Genomic DNA, 12,122 nt, shown 5'->3' on the forward strand with positions numbered 1-12,122 from the left:
ATCAATTTTGCTAAACATTTTTAATTTATGACAATATATTCTGTATTGTGTTGGAATACAAATACCTGGAGTTACCCCATCATGCTGAAGACCCGTATTCAATACCCACATGGGTACAATGTGTGAAGCCCATTTCTGGTGTCCCCCCACCGCAATATTGCTGGAGTATTGCTAAAAGCGGCGTAAAACCATACTCACTCACTCACTCACATATGTTACTACATACAGTGTGACAATGAAAGTGGATTATAGAATAGCTGCTATATATACCTACATAATTTTAAGAATAAATCCCGGTCAAAATGCATACTGAGGACATCTAGGTCAGAATTTCCACAACCGGGTATATATTTACTGTCCGTATACATACTTCTTCTAGAACTTGAACATCAATTTCTTGGTTTACGAAATTTAACAGAACTAAAAGCTTTAATCAGGAAACATAATAAATGATATTAAATTTGCCTGAATGCTCACTGAGGGATTAGAAAATAAAAACAAAATTTAACAAAGTAACCTAACTTTTTGACAAATATATACTAACTAAAGGACACCCAATTTCTTCATATGAATATAGTTAATCCATGGCTATGACAGATTAACTATAGTCATATGAATGTATCAGGTATTTTAAACTTCTTTTCAGTTGTATATGATCAAAAGCCAAAGATAAAGAGACACTGCCTTCACTGACAGAAGTAAATACACTGACACCTTTCTGAACTAGTATTCATCCAGTAGTTCAAGCAGAATAAGCCATTTGTTTCCAACTAAACTGGCCACGTTGTAAAACCTTTTGCCAAATAAATAAATATAATATTGAGGTACATCTATACAAATTTCACATTTTAATTGTATGACCTATACCCAAACTAAATGGTGAGCAAATAATCTGTGAAGTTTAAAAAAATTCTGTTCTCAAAACATAGGACTGGTTGTCAATATGAATGAACACAACATCTTAAAACCTTTTTTGTTTAAAAGTGATTTTTTTCACCTGTCAGGTGAAATGAAAAACAAATGAAATGAAAAAATATGTTGTGCTTAATGATGGGTCACATTTTCACCTTGAAGGTTTTTTTATTACTAAAATACAATATCTGTGACCAACAATGACAGGAGGGACCTTGTGGGTGAAAAATCACATTTTGACTTCTCATTATATTTATAAAACTTCAGTATCTTAGCAACACAAAATATCAATTCACAAGCTTTAATTAATATTTATTACAGAGATATATGGCATCAAACATTTGGACCCATTTTCTGCAAAGTCCCATTTTCAGACTTATAACTGTTTATGTAATAACTGCAGTTTTTAGATATAATGTCTGATTATTGAAATTGTATGCTAAAATGTATTGAAATAATGTTTTTATTACATTCCGAAATAACGAGAGAAAAATCAGATATTCTTGTATAGCCCGCACACATGGCCACTTTGTATGGAAGTACAAGTAAGCTGACGTCACAGCACAATTGTTTCCTAGCACCCATCAGGTCCCTTTGGTCCTGCTGGGTCACGTATAACAAATAAAATGCCTCCCACCACAGTTTAGATAAACTATTATAATTAATTCATTGTGCTTTGCAACTGTCTTGCAATTTGTAGCATGCACCATGATGACATGAAAAGGTCCGATGTCCTCTAACAGGCCCTGATGGGGCAGCACCAAAGTTAGAGAACATCATGGCGCTTCTCACATTCATATTTTGTCATAAGCCATAAGCGATCTGTGGGACAAGCTCTGTTATAGTCTCAATTAATGCCATATCTATGATGCCTGACTTTCAATTTGTGCTGAAACCCTTCATATCTGCCATAGACTGACTTCAAATAGGTCGTTAGAACACTCCGATACAGGACAGCTGAAGAGTATGGGTTTAAGGCGCTTTTAGCAATAATCTTACATTATCAGAAAAGGGCCTCTAACATTACCTCTAGACAGCTGAAGAAGCACAATAAGGCCACACTTGTTTAATTTTATGTTTCACGGATGTATTTCAGCTTTTCCACACAAGGTCGATAGAAATATAAATATAAATAAATGTCTATTATTTATTTATATGAAAGTCATTCTGCTGTGGAGTTAAAACGACAGCTGGCCTCTTGAATCACTGATAACATTTAAGATTGCATAAGAGGGACAATATTAATATTTTATTTTAAGTTTATTTCTTGGTCTGGCTTCTTTTCAGTACGGGCTGCAGGCATGTGAAACAATAAAAAATGTGTGGCCAAACTACAGACCAGGAGACATCATTAAGAAACATGTACTCTAGTTTCTATCAAACTTTTGATTTATCAACCTGCTCCACAACCATGTGCATAATAATTTGATTTTCCTTCGAGATAACGGCATCAGCAGAAACAGGATCACACGAGCTATTCCTGGTTTGAACCTACTTTGATGAATTCCCAATCAGTAATGTAAAGTGAATCAAAGAAGCCAAATTCAGAAACAAAGCAAATCTCTTAACACAGGATCAATAATTTCCAACACTCCTTAACTCCAAATAACAAATATTTCACACATTCTACAGCCAAAATTCTTATGAGGAAATCTTTCACTCAAAAACTCATCATTAATTCATTGTCAGGTTTGATAAATTCCCCATCCTTTAAGGGCCCGAAGAGGGGAAAGATCAAAGCAAGTCCAGGGAACACAGACCAAGTTAACATATGGATGGACTTAAACATGAAGTCCCTTCACGCAGCACAGAGACAGTTCAGATCAATATTGTTATACATTCCGCAACTATTAGGTCTTGTTAGTGTGGAAGAGCCTGTAATTACATTAATTTACCAAGCCAAGTCAATACAGCCTGGTTGCAAAGGTAACTATTTCAGACAAAAATAGGTTTCATCTGCACAATTTAGTAGTTTTTTTATCTGGAAATGTAAATGTAAACAGAAAAGATTCTGTGATTACTGGTCCAAGTCCCGACAACTTTCAAGACGGAGACACAAGCAGAGATTTAAAAGATAATAACTTGATGTTTTTTAGAAAATGATGAAAAACTTAATCGGAAAAAAGACCCCTTTTTGTTGTTTATTGGCAATGTCTTTATTTGGTAGGATGACTTGTGTTCATAAAAATTATTTTTTCTTGGTAGAATGGATTAAGTTTGGGACAGTGATACAAGGGAGATAATCCTGATTTTCTAGGTGTTGTTGAATGTAGGAATATTTGTGGGAGTGGTTATTTCGCAATGATCACAGCATGACTTGTCTTAGATTCAAGCTGGAAAGAAAAAAGTAAAAAACCAAAATGTTTGTGCCTGACAGATTCCCCGGTTGAAATCTACTAATGTTTTCATGGTTGAGCACCGGGCATGTTAAAGCAGTGTGACCTGTTTCACTCCAAGTAATAAAGAGCATATACACATACAATAAAATATAAAGTTACATTTGACATTGAGAGTGAAGTGTGATTGTCAGTGGTGGTACGACCACATCAGTGGATAAGTACTGTTATATCTAATCTCTCATGCGACCCTCAGACTGAAATGTTTGACACTCCAAGCCAATCTACAATACTTTGGCAAGTCTATGTTTCTACAGTTTCATCTAACTGATGAAATTCTCTGGGCTCTTTTCTAAGCTATATATGGAGAAAATGCAACTTAATCAATCCTAGGGGTTTTTTTCACATCAGAGACTTCTTATTAGCCTATTTTCATACATTGCAAGCTAGGGGCAGGGATGGCCTAGTTGTCTAAGGTGCCGCTCTTCGCTGTAAAGAGTTGCAAGCTAGGGGCAGGGATGGCCAAGTTGTCTAAGGCGCCGCTCTTCGCTGTAAAGAGTTGCAAGCTAGGGGCAGGGATGGCCTAGTTGTCTAAGGCGCCGCTCTTCGCTGTAAAGAGTTGCAAGCTAGGGGCAGGGATGGCCCAGTTGTCTAAGGTGCCGCTCTTCGCTGTAAAGAGTTGCAAGCTAAGGGAAGGGATGGCCCAGTTGTCTAAGGTGCCGCTCTTCACTGTAAAGAGTTGCAAGCTAGGGGCAGGGATGGCCCAGTTGTCTAAGGTGCCGCTCTTCGCTGTAAAGAGTTGCAAGCTAAGGGCAGGGATGGCCAAGTTGTCTAAGGTGCCGCTCTTCACTGTAAAGAGTTGCAAGCTAGGGGCAGGGATGGCCAAGTTGTCTAAGGTGCCGCTCTTCACTGTAAAGAGTTGCAAGCTAAGGGCAGGGATGGCCAAGTTGTCTAAGGCGCCGCTCTTCGCTGTAAAGAGTTGCAAGCTAGGGGCAGGGATGGCCCAGTTGTCTAAGGTGCCGCTCTTCGCTGTAAAGAGTTGCAAGCTAGGGGCAGGGACGGCCCAGTTGTCTAAGGCGCCGCTCTTCGCTGTAAAGAGTTGCAAGCTATGGGCAGAGATGGCCCAGTTAGCTAAGGTGCCGCTCTTCGCTGTAAAGAGTTGCAAGCTAAGGGCAGAGATGGCCCAGTTAGCTAAGGTGCCGCTCTTCGCTGTAAAGAGTTGCAAGCTAAGGGCAGGGATGGCCCAGTTGTCTAAGGTGCCGCTCTTCGCTGTAAAGAGTTGCAAGCTATGGGCAGAGATGGCCCAGTTAGCTAAGGTGCCGCTCTTCGCTGTAAAGAGTTGCAAGCTAAGGGCAGGGATGGCCAAGTTGTCTAAGGCGCCGCTCTTCGCTGTAAAGAGTTGCATGCTTTAGTATATATAATTGTTGGTTCGAATCCTGGCTAGCCCTGTTTGTTTTTTGGTTTGTCAGCACCATTCATGTACTTTCGTTTTTCACTAATGTGGCAAATGTCCAAGGCCTGCGTTGCTTCAGGCTTTCTGCCCTTATCATGCCAACATGCCGCGATATAACTGAAATACTGTTGAAAGCATCTCACTCACACACACTACATCTTTCTTCATTAAATCATAACAGGGTTACAAGTCCTGGCAGAATATGTTGAGTGAGTGTGTCAGTATGGTTTTATGTCCCTCTTGGAAAAATTCCAGCAATATCACAGCGGAGGACACCAGAAATGGGCTTCACCTATTGTAACCATGTGGGGAATTGAATCTGGGTCTTTGGTGTGAGGAGTGACACATTAACCACTAAGTTACACCACAGCCCCAGACTATATTGAGGTGACATGCACAAGTAACCACGTCCCATCATTCTCCTTCCATCGTGTGGACTTACGAAAACAATGCTGTGGCTTAAACTACTTTGCAACTTTGCTGGAGAACTACGGTGAAGTTGGCAGAGATCGGGAATATTTTCATGTGAGTCACAAACAGCTAATACCACAGAAAAACTGCCAGTAATCGGAACTACACTTTTAACAGGCCTTATCCATTCTACAGTTGTATTTCTAGTCTACCACAATTGCTGATGCTACTACTACTACTACCACCACTACCACCACTACCACCACTACAACTAGCTGCTGCTACTACATTTGCCTTTACAGTAAGGGACAGTCGGGTAGCCTAGTGGTTAAAGCGTTCGCTTGTCACGCCGAAGTGGGGGTTCAGTTCCCCATATGGGTCAAATGTGTGAATTCCATTTCTGGTGTCCCTTGCCGTGATATTGCTGGAATATTGCTAAAGGCGGCATAAAACCATACTCACTCACTCCCCCAACTGTTCTCCAGTTGTTTTATTAGTTTTTAATTGGTTAAAATTGGTTAATTTTTGGTCTGTATTTTCCAGAAATCATATATCAAAATGTTGTTTTTAACAACTGCTGTTCCTGCTTGTAAATTAGACGTAGCTCCTCTCTTCTAGAACTATTTCTAAAACAGATAAGTAACTATGACACAGAAAACAAATGTATCATTGAGTCACAGCTATTTCCTTTGTTAGAATATGTTTGTGTGGAAAATAGATCTACCTTGACGATGACTGACCTATCAGACAGCCAGATTTCATGATGCTATATATACAAGTAAGATAATCATAGCACAAACATCACTCTGGGCTCTGACGAAGAACAAATGGAGGGAAATCATTACAACTCCCTTGCTAATTTGTGTAACCAGAAGTAGCCATTTTCTCATCTGATGACTAGAACCTCTCACATTTCCCAGTACCGTCTGCCAATACTCCTTTCTTAAATTGGCTTCATTATGGATAAATATGTACCACATAAGCAGGCGGCCTTAACTGGAGGCGTTCGATATGGATTGTTTGGAGTCAACGTCAAGATCAGTACTTCTTATGGAATGTGATACCAAAAAGAATATATTCTGTGTCTGGTTTTAGAACATAGTCTCCTAACATGCCACCACACTGTTTATCAGAAGTTATCAGACGCAATACTACCCACATGAAATAACCGCCCATGGCTCTGTCCTACCAATAATCTATTACACAAATACTATTCTCCATCTAGGCTGCTGAATTTTTCATGGAAATCCTCACAACTGCTGTTTGCTGAGACACTGAAATTGATTTTGTCCGACATCCCGTAATATATATTTAGTTCCTGTTCAGACATTTTATGAAGGTCGATGGAACATAACACTTATAGGAAATGTAAGTCTTTCATTTGGAAGTATGGTGAATAGTTGTGGCTAACAAAAACAATCAAACGACTATGTGACCATAATCGTAATAAATCATAAAAACATTACAAATAGAAGTAAGGTAGTCAGTCATTCCAGGACATTGATTGGTTGAAAAGCCTATATCTTCTGGACTTTTCAATGTATATTAATATTTTTCTTGAAAAAGTAGAACTTGGTCCAGAATTTGAAAGAAACCCCATGTGATACTGTACAGTGATACTCTATCCGCTTCATGATCAGATCTATACATGTTTAATACATACTTTCCATGACAACTGGATTAAGTTTATTGTTCTTTGCATTTGGTCATCAGATTGTTCTTCTGTCGTTCAAGCATACATCATATCTTCTATTGTGCCAGGGTGACATAACAGTCTAGTGGGGTGTTTTGTCTCACATCCGTAAATACACAGGTATAAATATTGTGTTTTGTTTAATACCGCACTCAGCAATATTCCAGCTATATGAAACGGTCTGTAAATAATCAAGTCTAGACCAAACAATCCTATGATTGACATCATGAGCATCGATCCACGTAATTGAGATACAATGACATGCATCAGCCAAGTCAGCAAGCCTGACCACCCGATCCCATTAGTCGGCCTCTTACGACAAGCATAGTCACCTTTTATGGCAAGCATAAGAAGACCTATTCTACCCCCGATCTTCACGGGTCACAAGCATGGGTTGCTGAAGACCTGTCCTCCCCCGGATCTTCGCAGGTCACAGGTATAAAGAGAGTGCATTGGAAAATTACAGGTAACTTATTGTATTTGCAATTTCTATAAAAAGATGTGATTGTTTGTGTTATTGAATACTTGTTTGGCTATTAGTGATAGGAAGCAATCATTGTTCATAATCAGTTTGTACCAAACGATCAATCAACAATAATCATGATTAATTCTGTATAATCATTCTGTACTATCCTGATATCGCAAATCAAGGGTTTGTTTGAAATGTTAAAAATATTACTTCTTTCCATTAAAGTATATAATTGGTTGCACGTGATTATTTCAATGAAATACTTGTAACATTTATCATGGCATGAGTGTTTGGTATGGGATGAAACAAAGGGAACATCACTGGTGGATATATTAATATTTGGGTTCTGAATTAAATTTTCTGGCATCAAATACCCCACAATATCCCCAAATATGTAAAGAAATATCATTTCTCTCATGGTCAAGTTGTGTATGTACTTACCTGTGTGCCATGGGTGGCCCAGTCGCTGACAAGCAGTTATATAAATTGAATAGTGTTCAAAAGCGGAGTTAAACTGGAATTTGTTAGTCTTCGTCAAACGTCCCAACGTCTACTGTGAAGGGTGTGACGACAAACTGGAGATTGTACGGATGCTTCATTCAGATTTACTTTCGTAATTGCTTCAATTATTCGTTTTAATTACATACACAATCGTTATTTTCGAATTATAATGGAGTTTAAATCACACCCATTTTGATCAAACCAATGTGTGCTTGTAAAATGGGTAATTTCAGTACAATTGTTTCTCGTGGTTTTCATGCCAATAGATTGTATCCATTCTCGAATTCAGAAAGTTGTCCGAATTACTAAAACAAATATTTATTCGCACAACTAAAACACTTTCAATACCAAAACGATTCTTATACTTATGACAGTACTACTCATAAACATCACCATAGAATGCAAATATCAAATGTTTGCAAAGTTCTTCAGACATAGTGTGTCTTCATGCCGCGCATATGTACATGCATTAATAACTGATGAGTTGACGTTACCGGTATGTATTCTAGATGTCCGGGTCTTCTGGGAGACAAGACAACCGACTTCTAACACAGACTATTTCAGAAGATCGTCCGATGTTCAAGCCGTGCAAGAATTGTTACCAGTACGTTGATTGGTTGTTTTGTCCAAGTTCTGTCCAGTGATAGTCGGGGTTTAAGGACTGGTGAAATCAGTGTATTTTCCTACTTAGAAATCGGACAGACAATATTGTTTTTGTTTAGAAATATATGAAACCGAGACTGCTTCATGACATGAAGGACAGACACAGGTGTTGTTCGCAGTTACAGCCAAGTGTATTACTGATAGATTTAAACCCTGAAACAATTGTAAAACATTCATTACACAAAATACAAATATATGCTGATATCAAATATTTCATTAAATTTGACGATATATACAAAATGTTATAACCACTAATAGATAAAGTTACATTTCATCAAGACTATAATCCTATATGATAAACATACTTAACCCGCGTATATACTTATATATATACGTATCATATAAATAGAGTAACATAAACGTGACATGATACATTTACTATCATGTATACATACAATGTACAATATATGAGAAATATATATAAAACCTAGTAAACCCACCAAGTGTGTGGACCTGGGTTCATCAGTCCAGACACAGACCTCTGCACGAGTAATACAGCTACATCGGCACGACAAATAAATGAATATATATATGTTACAGGAAACAAGTATAATCAGTGATTAAGTCTAATGACTGAAAATTTCAGTGATTATGTCTAATAACTGATTCACTCGGTGGTTATGTCTAATTACTGAAATCTTCAGTAATTAGACATAATCACTGAAATGAATCAAGGGATTTTATACTTGTTTACTGAAAGCATATTCCTGCCTTGTTTTTATAATGTGTGCTAGTTTTGAAATAAGATTAGCTATCAAAGTAAATACAACCTCTGGTAACCAGATACCTTACACAAAAATCACAGAAATAAGCTTAAACAGTTCAATCTTTTATTTCATAAAATGGTATGACGTGAATGGTATGACAAATAGCAGTCAGATGGACACTCAGGAATGTTTGTTTGCACATGAAAGACTTGAATGACATCTAGAATTACATTGCATCTTGGCCTTAAAACATTTGCAGCGATTGGTCTGACACCTTTTAGTTCCAACACAATTGCACCTTTCAAAGCCTTGGCCTTACACACCGTGCAGACCAATCTGATAGCAGCAATATTACAACCGACACATACATTATGTTATTGCAGAGTAACTTTATTACACATTCATATATACTAATATGTAACCTAGCAACACATATGTTTCACATTCTTACTTTCATACGATCATACATCAGCTTCACAGTAATTGAAGATTTAGTATTTTAGCATTTTAGGCCTGAACTTAGCGCTTTATTATTTACCTTACGTAAATAATAAATTAAATGATAATGCATCCAGAAACACAACTAGTTACTATGATCTATCTAATATTTACAACATGACAAAGCAGCCAAATTATCAACAGCATAAACACAATATACTTACAATTCCTAGGAATACGTAAAACGATAAAATATCAACAAAAGACTAACCTTTAGAAATGAATCCCAAAGTCCATAAATGAAACACAACAATTCGTCCAAATCGTGAATACCACAACGTCCAGTATTATATATATGTGTTCGACAGTAACATCAAATGTGATATAAACTGTAGTAAAACTAAACCCTTTAAACTGGAGACAGTAAGCTAGAAAGTTAAACACAAAGGGGCTGTGAGGGGCGCGCGTGGGCAGGCTATTGTGTGATAGTGCACTAGGTGATTGAGGCTGTGGCAAAGTACTCATGCAGTAAGCTGAAACAGAGAATTAGGAGAGCTGAAGTGTGAAGTATATAATGTTTAAAACATACTTGACTGAACATTTAATTCAGTAAATATCTAAACTAATAAAACTCTCAAAGTATATACAACTATCTGATCCTGTTACATATATTAATTTGGGGAACGTTTCCAAAACATACAACTTGTGTAGGCGAGGTTTTTGGCCCACAGGATATGCATTTGAAAAAGGGTTTCCTCTTATGACAAGTAATATTAACATAACGAAAATGTAACACGGATACAATTCACGTCCCTCGGGCCGTTAACATGATTCGACTGTATTACCACCATTAATTAATCACAAGCACGACCCCAGAAGATCCGGGATATAACAGATCGTCAGCAAGCAATGCTTGTCTTTAGAAGCGACTTTGAAGCTGTATTTTTGGCATCAGAGGTATCCAGTTAGCGTTACTATTATTATTAGTATTATGTTGTGGAAATATTCATCACCGTCCAGGACCTAAGTATTCAGATTTAAATATTGTTCATATCAATGTCTGTAGGTTGTAAGGTAAAATCGATTTAATAGAATTGTTTCTAGTTTGCAATCCGGGGTTACCGCCGGTGACTCGACTGCTTACCAACTAACGAATCTTTATGATTTCATAGGTAATGCCTTAGATGATGGAAAGGAAGTTAAGGCAATATTCTGTGACATTAGTAAAGCTTTCGATCGTGTTTTGGCACAAAGGTTTGTTACATAAATTAAGCAAGTATGGGATAAAAGGTACTCTCTGAAAATGGTTCCAAAGTTACTTCACTGGTAGAAAGCAATATACAGTTATTAATGGACACAAATCGAATGTTAAACCTGTACTTGCCGGTGTTCCTCAAGGTTCAGTGTTAGGACCCTTATTATTTTTAGTATTCATTAATGATATTGTATGTGACATCCAATGTAATGTAAAATTGTTTGCTGACGATACTTCGCTATATGTCATTGTTGATGAATTCATGAATAATGTAAAATATAAAGAATGTTAATAGCCGCAAACACCTTGGGCTAACGTTACAAAGTGATGGGCATTAGCATAGTCATATTGAAAATCTAACTGCCAAGGTTAGACCATTGATAAATTGCTTTCGTCGTCTGAAATATCGTTTGAACAGACACAGTCTACACGCTCTATTGTTCATTCACATTACCCTTGTCTGATTACTGTGAGCATATATGGAATAATTGCACCAAGGGTCAAGAATTGTCCCTAGAAATGTTACATCTAGATGCACTCAGGACAATATGTGGTGCCGTGAGGGGCACAAGTCATACAACATTATATAACGAAACCGGACTATCCTCCTTGGCTGAGAGACGACACTTTCACAAATTATGCATTTTTTTATAAAATGAAAAGTGGGACAGCGCCAAATTATTCATGTGATATGGTACCTGTAAAAACCTTGGATCGCCCACATTATGAAACACGTAACACAAACGAATACTATGAGCCTAATTGCCGAACTGAATTATTTAAAACATATTTTTTACCTTCCACAGTCTCCGCCTGAAATGTGCTAGATTCTACTTTGAGAAGCCGCTTTAGTATCTCAGTTTAAAAAACTGTATAACAGTAGTAAATCTGAAGTGCCTGACATATTTAAAAAATGTTGGTTCACGCGTTAATCAGATAATCCACTGTAAGTTAAGACTAGGATGTAGTGATTTGAACGGTAACAAATTTGAAAGATTTATTAGCGATAATGCTGAATGTTCATGTGGTTTCTTTTCAACGAAAGTGTTGTACACTATATCAATCACCGGATTGTCTGGTTTATACTCGATTATTTACAAACCGCCGTCATATAGCTGGAGTATTGCTGAGTGCGGCGTGAAACAACAAACAATCATCAACACGCACTGTCCTCCTGAATCTGAAGCAGGAATCTTGTATCGTACAGTTACCTGAACCCCCTTTTTGCGATGATACAACATTGCTACGAACATCCCCCTGACAACTCCAGAACCCCTCATATAC

The 12,122-nt window shown here is 37.5% G+C and overlaps 1 protein-coding gene across 1 annotated transcript; it reads left to right on the forward strand.

The window, feature by feature from the left end:
• Positions 1-3,886: 3,886 nt before the first annotated feature.
• LOC125377230 lies at positions 3,887-4,660 on the forward strand. The gene has a single exon (XM_048390021.1). The coding sequence runs from the start codon at positions 3,887-3,889 to the stop codon at positions 4,658-4,660; it is 774 nt and encodes a 257-aa protein (XP_048245978.1).
• The last annotated feature ends 7,462 nt before the right edge of the window (positions 4,661-12,122 follow it).

The sequence above is a fragment of the Haliotis rufescens genome, unplaced genomic scaffold (assembly GCF_023055435.1).
Source record: "Haliotis rufescens isolate VD_foot unplaced genomic scaffold, xgHalRufe1.0.p SCAF_80, whole genome shotgun sequence".
In the NCBI taxonomy this organism is placed as follows: domain Eukaryota; kingdom Metazoa; phylum Mollusca; class Gastropoda; order Lepetellida; family Haliotidae; genus Haliotis; species Haliotis rufescens.